The sequence below is a fragment of the Peromyscus eremicus genome, chromosome 1, assembly GCF_949786415.1.
Source record: "Peromyscus eremicus chromosome 1, PerEre_H2_v1, whole genome shotgun sequence".
Classification (NCBI taxonomy): Eukaryota; Metazoa; Chordata; class Mammalia; order Rodentia; family Cricetidae; genus Peromyscus; species Peromyscus eremicus.
This window is the reverse complement of record NC_081416.1, coordinates 41121968-41137085: the sequence shown is the minus strand read 5'-3', so window position 1 is coordinate 41137085 and position 15118 is coordinate 41121968. Positions and strand designations below refer to the sequence as shown.

Below are 15118 nucleotides of genomic sequence, written 5' to 3'. Positions count from 1 at the left end.
CGGGCTGAGAGGAAGATAACTTTGGAAACTCACCACCACATATAAAACTATCTCATGGAAAAATAACGTCTGGGGCAAAATCAAAAGATGGAGACATAGGTATCAATGCAGCCGTGTTGCTTTGCACAGCCTACCACTCCCAAGGTCACAGCAAGAAAAATAATGATGTCTCTCCACCCCCACCCCGACCCCAGAAAGAGGTGCTTGCTTGATTTTGCATACGAGAAGTTTAGAAAGCTATGTGCTGAGTGTGTTTGCACCCACCTCAACAGTCTACATGAGAGGGAAAGGCGGGTAACTCCCATGGGAGCAAGGACTAGATGGTAGCGTAAGCCTCAACTGAATCCTGTTTACTGTTCTGTCAGTGTAGCAGCCTCCCTGTGCTTTCATGAGAGTCATGATGGAAAAGTTCACTAGAATCTAGAATGCTATAGAAAAACAAAGCAAGCAACCACACAGACCTGTAAAGTTCACTGTTTTGCAGAGAAATAGTAGCTAAGTAACCCTAATTTAAGGAGTAGATGATTCAAGGTGACCACAGAAGTTCCAGGAGCCTACATGCTGATGTCATTCACAATTATTATAATTATTAATCCCAAAGCTCTCTGGCATATGCATGCACGTGATTATAGCATCACCTATAATACAGAAGTAATCAGATTTCTGAGATGTATGTTTCTGTATGTAAAAAGTAGCAACCTACTTGAGAACTTCAATTTTCTTCTCCATTTTCCAAGGTTTGCATTTGACAGTAGCAATCATTTGTCTATTCTCATCTAACTGTGCCTTCAATCGTTCTAATTCCTCTTCATCAATCTCTTCTTCTTCTTCCCTTTAAAAGAAAATGAAAGGTTAAATTTTGCTTCATTTCCAAACCTAAAAAAAGGCTCCTGCTAGATACCCGAGCCCCTTTTTCAAACTCAGCTGCCCACAGTCAATGAGGAGTCCCCTAAGCGCTAGAATTCACATCTCAACACTGACGTCCATCCAGCTTGGGGATTATTATAACCTTCAACAATGCTATTTGCATTCTAATGCTCAAAATGGAACTGTTCTTTTATGTCCTCAGCCTCCAGCTGTCAGAACGGGGAAGCTGTGGAAAGGATAGTAACAGATCCATCAAGATACACACTTCTCTCCTCTGTTCCTCTTGGCAGCCAGCCTCCCCAGTTCTACGTTTCATTTAAGAACCTTATTTTTCAATACGGATAATAAATTAAAGGTGAAGATGTCTTTGAAGTGTCCTTAGAAATTTTAAATTAGTCCTGTCTCAAGAGAAAAGCGGAAAAATTGAAACAGGGAAAAATGAAACTCTGCTTCTCAGAAGAAGCCTAATCTGTTAATTACACCCCAAACTTCATTTGATAAAATTTAACTTGAAATGCTTTTGGTGGAGGCAAATGCTTTGAAGACGCCTTCAAAGGGATTTTGCTTCTCACTAAGAAGATGCTGCGTTCTCTTTGGTGTGATCCTACCATTGCAAAACTGGAAGCTAAAGGAAACAAAATCTAAACATGAGTCACGTGGTTTTAGTGGAGCAACCTAATACTATATTATAGAAATCAAATTGTTGGCAATAGGTTGTTTTAATTATTAGGCTAATGTCTCAATTTTAAATACACCCTTTCATACTTAATATCACAGTACTGAGACTGGGACTCTGTAACTCATATTTTTGCTTTGTAAGCAGAGTCAACTTTATAATCAAATTGTAGCAGTCACTAAGTACCTCCATCCTTTCCTTGGCCTCCTGTCTACTTCCATTTGCCGCCTAGACAGACACTTCTTCCTTGGCAACACTTTACTCCCGGAGCTGAATAGCCCTCCCTCTCATAGCTGGAGGTGCATCTATTCTGTCATTTCTCCGAATCTTAGCAGAATTAGCTCTACCTACCCCACCACCCCCACCACCCTACCACCCCCACCCCCGTGGAACCAGCACTTCTGTGCATCAGTCCTCTATGGAGCTTCAGGCTTCTGCTCCCTGGATCTCTCTTCTACTCTTCACATTTGCATTTTAATCCTTTCCAGGGTTCCAGCTCATGAATGCTAGCTGCCTTCTACAGCTGTTGCCATCGTATTTCACTTCCCTGCTTGCTCCTACCAAAGACCTAGTTCCCGACTCTTTTATTTATAACCCCTAACAACTCTCATATAAAATTCTCAGTATTCAAGTCACTGTTGAAGTTTCTCTCCTCACTTGACGCAGAGTGAAAAAGAGATTGTAAACTAGTCATTATTATTGAAAAACATATTTTATAGTTCACTAAGCTTATTACTGGATACAACAGGAATATGAGGGAAAGCTATTTTTAAATTATTAATCATAATGTAGGAGGACACATTTGCAGATTACAGGCCAGGCTGGAAAATGACTTTGTAATCTCCTACTTGTTGTCAGTATATAGTTTCTAATCATGCCTTTATTCCTCAAATAAAAATTCAGATTACCCCTGTAAAATATCACCTTCTAGTTGCTTTTCAACTCAACACACTTAAGAAGAGGGAACCTCCGTTGAGGAATTGCCTCTATCAGATTGGCTTGTAGGTATGTGGGTTAGGCATTTTCTTGATTCCTACTTGATGCAGGAAGGCCCAGCCTACAGTGGAGGATGCTGACCTAAAGCGAGAAATCCATGGAGCCTACTAAATGAACAAAGGAATTACTAGAGGGTAACTCACTACAGCACGGGTATTTATCATAGGGTCCAGGGAAGCCGATCTATGTCCCATGCTGATCTTATTCCAAGATCTGCCTGGTCAGTCCCAGCATCCAAGCCATGAAGGAGCAAAGAGAGCACCATGTACCTGCATCCCAGTTCTTAAACCCCACACCCTAGCCCCCCTCCCCCGCCACAGCCACCAGCAGCCATGCCCCAGGGGCATGTACTTCAAGGTCATAGGTAGGTGGAGTAGTTACCTGCTGCTTCACTAGGGGTAGTGCTTCAAGGTCATAGCTAGAACAGCTACCCACCACACTGATCCTTGGCAGACTGGCCTAGGCTGTAGCTTTACCAGCCAGCCAGAGGGATAAGTCAGTAAACAGCTCTCCTCCATGGTTCCTACCTTTGCTCCTATTTGATTTCCTGCCCTGACTTCCCTCAATGATAGATTGTGATGTGAAGGCTTAAACCAGTGGTTCTCAGTATGTGAAGCATGACCTCTTTGATGGTCAAATGACCCTTTCACAGGGGTCACCTATCAGATAGCCTGCTATCAGATATTTACATTACAATTCAAAACAGATTCAAAATTAAAGTTATGAAGTAGCAACAAGAATAATTTCATGGTTGGGGTTACTACAACATGAGGAACTATATTAAAAGGGTTACAGCATTAGGAAGAAGGTTGAGAACCATTGGCTTAAACTCTTTCCCTCCACAAGTTGTTTCTGTCAGTGTTTTATCAGAAAGGAAACTAGGACATGTATTTTGCTTAAAATAGCAATCTCAAAGCCAGGCAGTGGTGGCGCATGCCTTTAATCCCAGCACTCGGGAGGCAGAGGCAGGCGGATCTCTGTGAGTTCAAGGCCAGCCTGGTCTACAGAGCAAGATCTGGGATAGGCATCAAAACTACACAAAGAAACCCTGTCTCAAGAAAAATGAATAAATAGCGATCTCAGTGCAAGAAAACTATATAAGGGCACTAAAATATAATTCAGATTGTCATTGGGTAGTTTCTTTTTAATTATTTGGTATTTATTATACAAAATTCTGTGATACTGCGTAACAATGGCATAAATACTTGAGACAATCTGAAGCAATATATAGGTTGAGTTGGTTAGTCTTAGAAAGGTTAGAAATGTTTTCACAAAAATAATTGAACTTGTTTCCATGTAGCTATAGATATGAATACAAATCATAAAACCTGCTTCTTTCGACAATAAAGAATGCTAGCAAAAGGAACTAGATGCATGAAACTCTCAAGAATAGAGTCAATTCACAATATGAAAACTTTAAGATTAGTAACTTAATTATTTGATATTTCAAGCCTTTAGCCGACCCACTATCTAGAATAAACCATGTGTACATTAAGTACAATAATGTACTACATTACTGAGTTCTACTATGAATCATATATAAGACAGTCTCAGTAAGGATAAAAGAATGAGCCAATCAATATATGAATAGCCTCAAAGCTTATGAATTTACATGCCAAATATAGAGACTATAACAGACTTTTCTGATGTAGCCCTGACTCTGACTTTGACTTCTATCAGCCTCCAAATACTTTGCTCATATTTTTTTCAGCATGTATATCCTAATTTATTTCATAATAATTTGTGTTTGAGTAGCTTCTCCTTTAAGGTACTATAAATTTGAAGGTCTGCATAAATATTTATTGAAGAAATGATTATGTATCAAACTTTCCTGAATAACATTGAGTACTCACCCTGAACCCAGTAATGGAATCAAAGTAAACTAGAACATAGTAATGCTCTACAAGGCTCCTATGACATGAGAAGATGTGCACCCCTACACTAAGTGACCCGAGACTTGTATATTTTTAAAGACTTCATTGTTAATTGTTGGCAACTCCCAAGAAGATCCTGCTGTACTTCAGAGTGTGGCTGATAGACAAGTTACCTTCAAATACCCAAGCAACTAAAATACCATGTTCATCGGCATTACAAGGAAACTGGTTATCTAGGAACCACTCAAAGAAAGAGCTCTTCATATATATATATATATATATGAAGCTATATACACATATATATACATATATATAATACATGTGACATATGTTCTACTTTCTAAAATTCAGAACTGCTCTGTGAAAAAAAGACTTTCTATCTTAAGCTTACCAACAGTTGTGAGGAAAACGAAAGCATAACATACTGAATTTCACTATTCTGAACGTTTTGCTTACTCGTTTAAAAGTGGGTCAGGAAAAGCCAGGGATGTCACTAGAAATACTCTACAGTGTCTAACAAGGCACTATGTGTTAACCATCGCCAAAGATAGCATTACAGCCTTAGATTTCCTTGGTTTTAAATGTTTCTAAGGGCAAGGGAAACTCCCAAGGCTTTGCTTGAACATTTAAAGAAGAAAGATTCTGAATTAATTCTCTTAAACCAATGTGTCCTCATTTGCCTAATTTTCTTCAAAATATATTTCAAAAGTATATTTTCCTTTTTAACAAAAGATTCTTATCTATAAAGCAAACAAAAGAAAATAAACCCTAAAATTTTAGTCAGAATGCTAACACTAAATATGTAGAGTACTATGGCTTTGGCAACATAATTTGAAAATTCTGTGGAGACTAAAGTTAGCTAGCTATGTGGAGGGTTTGTGAGATGGGGAGTGACTACAGGATCCTCAGAACCAAAATGGAAGTGAGACCAACTGAGGTGAGACACTCTCATAGAAGAAGATCCAATTGATGAGCACAGACCTGTTTCTCAGAAGCTGGGCATTTTTGTTTTTGTTTTTCTGTTTTTTGTTTTTGAAAGTTTCTCTGTGTAGCTTTGGAGCCTGTCCTGGAACTTGCTCTGTAGAACAAGTTGGCCTCGAACTCACAGAGATCTGCCTGCCCCTGCCTCCCAGGTGCTGGGATTAAAGGCGTGTGCTCAGGTATTTTATATGAAAGCCCTAAGTAGGCCAGGCAAGCAGAAAAATTCCAGCCCACTGTATCTTCTTAGAAAGATTCTTTTCCTCGGGCATAAATGAGGAGGAAAAGCAAATTCTATTACGGAATCTGTATCACACTAGTGTACATTGGTGATGCTTTCTTGATGGCAATACCTCCTAAAAAGAATAAACTTTGCTAACAGGACATATTCCTGTATAATAGCACTAACCGTCATAACATTACATGGGACTTGAAATTTGATTGCATTTTCATTTTTTTAAATGCTTGCCAAAAAAATGCAAATAAAAATATCAGAGTTAAAATCTAAAGCAAATGATACCTTGGTATTCAAGACGAAGGGAAAAGAAATAACAGTAGAAGGGAAATTCAAAACTTAAGCTAAAACATTAAGAAATATATCTGGTTACTTGCATTCTAAAAGGAAGTACAGTCTATTAGTACAAAGCTTTTCTCCCCTACCTGACAAATTTCCATATGGTTTCATTAAATAATGATTATTTCTGGGGATAATATAGTAGAGTTATTGAATACTGAAAGGTATCATCTTGGGAGGATGAGGTGAGCACATTCCCCAATAAGCAGAGGAGTATTGGCTCTCACTGCCTGGTGGTAGTCCACAAAGCCCCATAACCTTCAAGTATAGAACAGGTTGGCTCTTTGCTTGAATCAAACAAAGAGCCTAGGTCTTCCATCATTAGATGTGTGCAGGCTCACTTGCCCTCCCTCCTTGCCATCTGCAAGTTTCTACTAATCTAAAAAATAATCTTCTTGAGTCGTTTAAAAATAGCACTTACACACATTACTCTCTACAGTGTCAGAAGTAAAAGTTTGGAGCAAAAGATGCTGATTTTTTTTTAATATAAATATGAGCTGAGTGTAGTGGCTCACACCTTTAATCTTAGCACTTCAGAGGCCATCCTGGTTTACATGGTGAATTCCAGGCCAACCAAGGCTTACATAGTGAGACCCTGTCTTCAAAACAAGCACAAGCAAATTATATATGTGTGCACGCATGTATATGTGCGCGCATGTGTATCCCCAACCTTCTATAATAAAAGCCAGCACACTTTCTTTCTATAAAATTCCTAGCAGTTAACATTTGAGGCTTTGCATACTACATGCAACTCTGTCTTGTACTCATTTTCTTTATTAATAACCTTATAAAAACTGTAAAAAGTAGCTCTTGTACTAGATTTAGCCATATTTTACCAAATGCTTCTCCATAAGATAAAGTGACCAGAGCTCATTCTTCTCGAGTTTTCTATATGTTATAATTTTCAAATATTAAAAAAACCATGATATTGTAACAACCTGTAACACTTTAAGTCTTGCACGGGAGAATTCCTCATAGGCCATTCTTAGTGTGCATTCGTTTTAAAGACTATATTTCAGTATTTAAATATATTTAAGTGGAGGAAAATGGCAGAATCAGATTAAGCCTGTCTAATTAGAAGTAATTTTAGTGACTGATTTAAAGTCCAGTGAGTCCCACATAGAGCCATTTTCTTTTATGTGTTTTTACATAATAACGTCGCCAGCTATATAAGAAAAATAACTTACGCTCCTCTCCTCAGCCTCCTCCGTCTTTCTTTTTCTCTTGCTTTCCTTGTCTCTTCATCCTCTGGCTCAGGTTCTGGGTCATCCTCCCTGATAACATCTCTGGTCCGTTTCCTCTTTGGTCTCAAGCTCTCTCTTCTTGGTAGTTTATCTTCTTCTTCACCTGACCACAGCAATTGATGCATCAGTAAGTAGCATCCTAATGTGCCTGTTTTCTCTAACAAGTTTATTCTTGCTTTTGAATAACTCTGCCACATACCAATGAGTGTGACAATCAGTTCACCACAATGTAATATGAAATATTATTTTACACACATATGCACACACACACACACACACACATACACACCTTAACTTAATTTGCTCTGTGGTTCATCTATTCAAATATTCAAATATGGGTCTCTCCATTGTAATTAATTCTTCCAGTTCTAGTCTTTGTTTATTAAGATAAATCAATGACTTAGAGTTTAGCAATATATTATGATTTCTAAAACCATTCAAATCAAGCTCAAGTTTGAAGGCTACCATGTAACATATAATGTAGAATTATAAAGCATTGTGTATGTATTACTAGTTTTCCTAGGACAGACCAGGACTCACAGGAAATGTCTACACACCCAAACAGTTTTAGAGAAATTGATGAAATCCTTGGAGTCTTCCTAGTTCAAATTATCCACCTTTTTTTTTTTTTTTAGCATTTTAGTATTCATTTTAGAAGTCTGCTCAATTTGACCAGGGTGGTACAAACTACTGGGTTCAATTGAGTGTCCTGCTTTTGTCTCCCGAGCTCCTGGGACTACAGGTACCATACCTAACTCATCTTCATTGTTTACTCCAAATAATTCTTATTTTTCCATTCTTTAAAAAAATATATAATTTCTGTATTTACTCGATTCACTGATAAATCCCACAGTCTTTAAGTAAGAATGCTGTCTGATGGTTCTAGTGGGTGCTCTTTAATACTAGTACAAGTGCTTATGAAACACTTTGAAATTGAAGAGGTGGAATATTAACTCATTACACAAGACCCACACTACTGACATACCTGAGAGACTAAAGAAAATTATTTCTGATGAATGCAGATGCAAAATTAATGAGTTCAATGTAACAACATAGTGAAACGACTATACACCATAACCAAGTAGGATTTATCAATAAGGTGTAAAGATGGTTCAATATGAAAAATTCAAATAACATGACATTGCTACCTTGACAGAATGAAGGACAAAGATCACATTAATAGGTATAGAAAAGCACTTAATAAAACTGAACATGTAGAAGATTTTTACGAAATAAGAATAGAAAGAATCACCTCACCATGATAAAGGTCTTATGTAAACATGACTAATATGGTCAACAGTGAAGAAAAAAAAAATCAAAGCTTTCTCTCAAACATCATAAGTAAGCCAAAGAAGCAAACTCTTGCAGTATAGTATTGAAAATCCCTTACTAGAACCAATAGGCAGCAAAAAAGAAAATAAGAAGGAAAGGGACCTCAATTGAACAAAAGTAAACTATCAATTTACAGAAGACATAATCTTACATGTGGAAAACTTCTAGACTCTACAAACATCTATTAGGATAAATAAATGAATCTAATAAAAATATTCACAGAATTTACAAAGTCAATATATAAAATTCAGTTGTACTTTTTTACACTAAGGATGAAGGATCTAAAAAGGAAATTAATAAGACAATTGTATTTAGAAGAGCCTGAAAAGGGACAAGGCACCTTTAAACACACTTTACTGAGGAAGTACAATACTTTTTATACACTGGAAAAAAATTTTTAAATGCTGATGAAGAAAGTTAAAGATGACACAAGAAGTGGAAAGATATATTACATCTGTGTCTTGAAATATTTTATGCTATAAAAATGTGCATAGTAGTGTAATGCTCAATGAAAACTCAATTACAGTCTCAATATCATTTTTTTCAATAGAAAAGTAACTCTCTAAAAGTTCATATGAAATCACAAAAGGCCCAAATTAGGAAAAGCATTCATGATTAAAAATAACACAATTGGGAATCCTGCAAGCTACAAATACAAACTTGTCAGGCAAGATGTATCAAGTGGTGCAATAATGGCATTACTCTTATGGTTGTAACCAACTCTTTCCTGATTGGATTTGAGATCTGTTTCACAGGACAGATTTCCACAGGCCTAGTACCATACACCTGATCAAAAGCCCATGGCTGAGAGGTCTTAGGCCCTTGAGGGGTGGGAACCTACTATGTTATCTTGCTAAACAGATATGTTACCCAACTGCTTTCTAAATATATTAAAATTGGTATCCATGGATTATACTGCTCTAACCTTGGGCAAAGTCATTTTTTTGTTTTTTTCTGTTTATTTATTTTATAGTAGGCAGTAGGCAATGCCAAGATTCTTTAAGTAGTTGAAGTTCTAAGAATAAGTATTCAGCCTTAAACAAATAGGACACCTATATTAGCCCCTTCAAGGATCATGGAACACTGCAGATAAGAGGGACAGAAAGAATGTAAGAGTCAGAACATGGGAAGAAGTGCTGTGAGAAGCGTATTCCTACACATAGCTGACTATTGTACCCATGAGCTCACAGCAGCATTGCTATCTGCACAGGACCAGCACATTCTATCATGCCTTGGGGAGAGAGCTTATAAGGCCCTACCCCTTGATAGGGAGCTATAGATAGTTACTTATTGGAAGAAGGATACTCATACATATCAATGATGTAGCTAGTATTAATTTTCCCTTGATCAAGTAAATAATCCTCAACTGATGCACATGCAGGGAACTCCAATTGTATATAGAAGATCACAAACAAAAATGACATCAAAATAGGGATGGAAGCTGATTGGAAGAGCAAGGGTTTCATTGAGAGACAGAAGAGGATATCCAAAAACAATGGGGAGAATGTTATCAAAACACATTACATATGTGTGAAATTAGAAAAGAATGTATAAAAATAGCAAAGTCATGTCATACTACTTAATTTCAAAATATAAATGTTCAGTAATAAAACTGAAATGTTATTGACATAAGAGTACATACATGTATCCCAATAGAAGGGAACAGAGAGCCCTAAGGTAAACATGAATATATACAGTCAAGTGACACTCAAAAACATTCCAAAGAATACAAAATGAGATTATCAACAAACACTAGAAGAACTAGATAGCTCTATGAAAAAGAGACTTAAACCCCTAGTCTATACTATAACAAATATCAATTCAGAATGTATTAGACTTGGATATAAGATACAAAATTTTAAAATTCCAAAAATAAATTCTGGAAAAGTTTTATAATATTGATTTTAGTAATGCTTTATTGTGCATGACATCAAAAGTACAAGCATTAAAAGAAAAAACAGTTATTGGGACAGTTAGGAGCCAAGCAAGGAAGGTGCCCTTAAGAGCAAAGTCCTACATTAATACTACTTCGATATCTCCTTTTTCTATGGTTTCAGCTAAAACCATTTTGGAGAAAAGCACTTTAGTATACCAAGAAGTATTTCTGTCAGTCATCTTTAGAATGCTTGCTAAACATGGCTGGAAACATTTTTGTCATATGCCCACGACCTTGAGCTAATCATGCCCAAGAATGTGTTGACAATTTTTCCATCCTGATTTATAATCTTAAACTGAGCATGCTACAGAATGTATAACATAAACTGAAGGTGCTCGAGATGTACCGCCTCGAAAAAGCTGGCTGGCCTTGAACTCACAGAGATCTGCTTGCCTCTGCCTCCTGAGGGTTGGGTTTAAAGGCGTGATCCATCACCACCTGGCTGTTGCTCATATTCTTACATTTTGTATCCATAACCTCAACCAACCCAGAGTTAAAAATATTTAGAAAAATTGTCTTTACTAAATGTGTACAGATTTTTTTCTCACCACTGTCCCCTAACAATGTAGTATGTCCAGAGTGTTTACATCATCCTAGATATAATACAAAAATTTAGAGATTATTTAAAATACCATAAGCTGTATACAGGTGACAAGTCATGGCTCTTGTGCATCTTCAGACTTTGGGTCTCTTTGGAATCCTGGAACCAATCCTTGTAGATACCCAACAACCACAGTACCCTGTTGTACACTTTACAAAAACATTGACAGGATAAATCTCTTATTATATGTTCTTACAACAATGAAAATAGGTAAATAAAGATACTGAAAATGTAGTTTACCAGTCTGACCTAATTAACAAATACAGAACAATTGGTCTACCTAAGGAAGACGTATTCGGGAAACATTGGATGCCCACCAGAGTAAGACCCATTCTGAGCCATAAACAAGTGTCAGTGCATGTAAGACAGGCCAGAGAGAAGTTAGGGAAGTGAAAACGGAGAAAAAAGACAGGGTAACATAATTCATATGCTATAAAAATGAAAGTAGGAACTATTTGAGGAAAAAGGCTCCTGATAAAAGGCAAGTAGATGGGAAGCCAATGAAAAAGAGCAAAGTAAAATGACACACGTTTATAGAAACATCATAGTGAAACCCTTTTTGTATAATCAACAAAATTAATAATAAAATCTGAAAAACATCAAAATTTGGGAGTAAATATGACCAAAGTACATTGTGAACATGTATAAAATGTCACAATAAAACCTGTCATTTTGTAAAATTATTATATGATAAGAAAGAGTTTGGGGCTAGGGATGCAGCTCAGGGAGCATGCTCACCCTGAAGCAGGAAGTCCTGGTTTGGTCCCCAGCATCACATCAGCAGGGCATAGTGGAACATGCCTGTAATACCAACACTTCAAGAAGAGGCAAGAGATCAGAAGGTCAAGGTCATCTTCAACTACATAGAAAGTTCAAGGCCAGGCTGGGATGTGCTGATATTTTATTTGTGCTGAAATGTGGTGATATTTTATTTGTGCTTTAATAAATAAAGCTTGCCTGGAGATCAAGGGGAAAAGGCCAGCCATTTTAAGTAAACAAAAAAAAAGTCAGGCAGCACATGCCCTTAATCCCTTAGCAGGCAGGATCTCTGTGTGTTCAAGGCCACACTAGGGAATAGAGCCTAACGTGGTGACGCACTCCTTTAATCCCAGTACCAACCATAGAGGCCTGGAGGTCTATACAGACAGATAGACAGAAAGTGACAGAGCTGTGTAGAAAGAGGAAGTAAGGTAGCTGGGCTAAGATAGCCAATGAGAGGGCAGAACAGCCAGGCAATAAAGGTGTGGATAGACAGGAAGTAATTCGCATTTGGAAGGTGCAGAGTTGGTGAGGTAAGGTTGGCTGCTGGCTTTCCCTATTTCCCTGATCTAAGGCTTGTTTATTTATTAATACACAAATAAAATATCACATTTCAGTACAAATTAAATTTAGAATAAAAAAAAAGACAAACTTTAGTACATTATCTAGTTTCTAAATATCCAAATTGCAAGCAGGGAATGTTTAAGTTTGTCTATTAAATGACACTTTTGAAACAGACTTGATTCTCATTCAAGCAATGACACCAAGACGCAGTGAAGCTCCAGGCTGTTTTCATTAGCGGGGAGGGGACTTTTAGTCAGGGCACCTTTGGTGGTCTGCTTACCGTGTGTGAGTATTAAATTGTCAGCCCAGTGTCCCTCACGGTGACTGGCCAGGGTGCCTAGAAAGGGACTTGATTCATGCTCTTGAGCTGAGCCTAGCCAACGTGAAAACAATGTAGCAGTTCACACAAACCATCTAGGAACTGGGTACACAAGACAGACATGTTCATTCCTTTTAATTGAATCGTCTGGTTAGCCCAAACTCTCTCTCTCTCTCTCTCTCTCTCTCTCTCTCTCTCTCTCTCTCTCTCTCTCTCTCTCTCTCTCTTTCTGTTGATATCGACTGGCCTAGGGGGCGCACGCCTTTTTTTTTTTTTTTTAAGATGTATTTATTTATTATGTATACAGTATTCTGCCTACACACCAGAAGAGGGCACCAGATCAAATTACAGATGGTTGTCAGATGGTTGTGAGCCACCATGTGGTTGCTGGGAATTGAACTCAGGACCTCGGGAAGAGCTGCCAGTGCTCTTAACCTCTGAGCCATCTCTCCAGCCCAGGGGGCGCACGCCTTTAATCCCAGTGCTCAGGGAGGCAGAGCCAGGCAGATCTCTGTGAGTTCAAAAAAAAAAAAAAAAAGTGCAACCTCCCATGTGTCACCAAGCCCTGTGTGAAACAGATATAGCTCGTGGCAAGCCAGTCTGTTTTGTCATCAAGCAAGGCTTTCCCAGAGAAAATAGAACAAAAATAGAAAAAAAAAAAATTAACATTACAACTTTCTTCCTAAGGAACAACTTGTAAGTTGTATGTGTGCACATGCATGCATACGTGTATATGCAGGCTGTGGACACATCAGCTGACTAGAACCTAGAGTGAGGATTCTATGCACTGGTCAGTGAGGCTGGCAGAAAGCATGTCCACTCCTGGAGTTTTCCGTGGTGGTGCAGGGGACAATGGCAGGTGCATTGCCCTCCATCAGCAGGAACCTCCTCCCGAGGAGCCCCCCTTGCTTACTTGAGCTTTCCTCGGTGTCTTCTTCTTTCTCCTCCACTTGGATCTGCACTGTTGAAGAGAGGAGACATGAACAGCCATTACATCAGTGCCCGGGGAGCTGTCAGTAACCATCTCTACTTTAACCATTTTTATCGTAAAGTTGTTGTGCAGGTTAAAAAAAATTCTAGAGCTAGAGACACGGCTCAGCAGTCAAGAGCACTTTTTATTCTTATAGAAGGCCCAAGATTCAACTCCTGTCACTCACATGGCAGCTTACGACTGTAATTTCAGTTCCAGGGGATCTGGGGTCTTCTGGCCTCCAAAGACACCAGACACACAAGTGGTACACAAACCTATATACATGTAAAACCTTCATACACGTAAAGTAAAAATAAATATTTTTAAAACTTTTTTTTCTATTTCTATTTTTGAAACTAGTGATTTTCTGGTTATATAATAAATATAAAAATCCAAATATTACAAAAAGCATGACTTTTAAAGATATTATGAAATTCAAGAATTATAAAATACATGATGTATGACGTTAGTACTTGGTAACCCAATTCCACTCCTTCCAAGTTCCCCAGATTACTACTGTTCACCATTTGGTTTTTCCTCATATCCTCTCTGGGCACAAACTGACACACAATTACAAAACTAAAAACACACTCAGAATCACAGTGCTCAGGAGAGTGAGTCAGGAAGACCATGAGTTCAAGGCCAGTCTGGGCTACATAGGAGACCCTGTCTCAAAAACCCATAACAAGCCAAGATGTCATTGTCTGCAGAGCTAGGCCACTTGTACGTGTAACAGCCTCCTGTTTCTAATCACAACTGTAACCAAATTTACTACTGTAAAATGGAGAATAATTCATTCCAACCTAGTTTGCCAAGTATCAAAAAAAAAAAAAAAAGAAAGAAAAGAAAGAAAAAGAAAATTCCTGTGTAAACATGATCCAAGTTGAGTCTTCCCTATTTTAGTTCCTGCCTTATGTCAGTGCAGCCTGAATGTCCCAGCGTGTAATCCTTTACAGAAATGTGGGAACCTATGACTTTAGCATTCAAGATTTCCATTTAGTCCATACCCAAACTCACATAGCATTTTGATGTCAGCCATGGTTCATTTTTATAAGGGAATATAATGGTCTTATAAAAAGTTTTAGTAGTACAATAATATGGGGAAAGTGTGGGATTTGGTGGAATCTTCCTAGGATCATCCCTAATGTCAAAGCTGAATTCAAAACTGCAGGCATCACTATTTGCCAGAGGTAGAGCTCTATAAGTTGTCTAAGAGCAAGGGGCTGGAGAGTGGCTCAGTGGATCCAGCACTTTGCTGCAGAAGTGTAAGGATTGGAGTTTGGACCCCAGAACATGTGAAAAAGCCAGGCATGTGTGGCAGCCTGCTGATATCCCAGCACTCTAGAGGAAGAGAATCAGGTTCCTAGGCCCTGGCCAGACTGCCTATCTGGCTAGCTAGACTAACAGGAATCCCTGAGTTGAGGCTTC

The 15118-nt window shown here is 38.1% G+C and overlaps 1 protein-coding gene across 1 annotated transcript in view; it reads right to left on the bottom strand.

Annotated features, from left to right (window-relative positions):
• Tmc1 (transmembrane channel like 1) overlaps window positions 1-14729 on the bottom strand; it is a 124304-nt gene extending 109575 nt beyond the window's left edge. Inside the window, exons 1-4 of the mRNA XM_059265370.1 lie at window positions 14708-14729; window positions 13634-13681; window positions 7153-7312; window positions 704-832 (exon numbers count right to left, since the gene is read on the bottom strand). Of these exons, the coding sequence (XP_059121353.1) occupies window positions 704-832; window positions 7153-7312; window positions 13634-13681; window positions 14708-14729 (359 nt within the window). The remainder of the gene's footprint in view (window positions 1-703; window positions 833-7152; window positions 7313-13633; window positions 13682-14707) is intronic.
• Window positions 14730-15118: the final 389 nt, after the last annotated feature.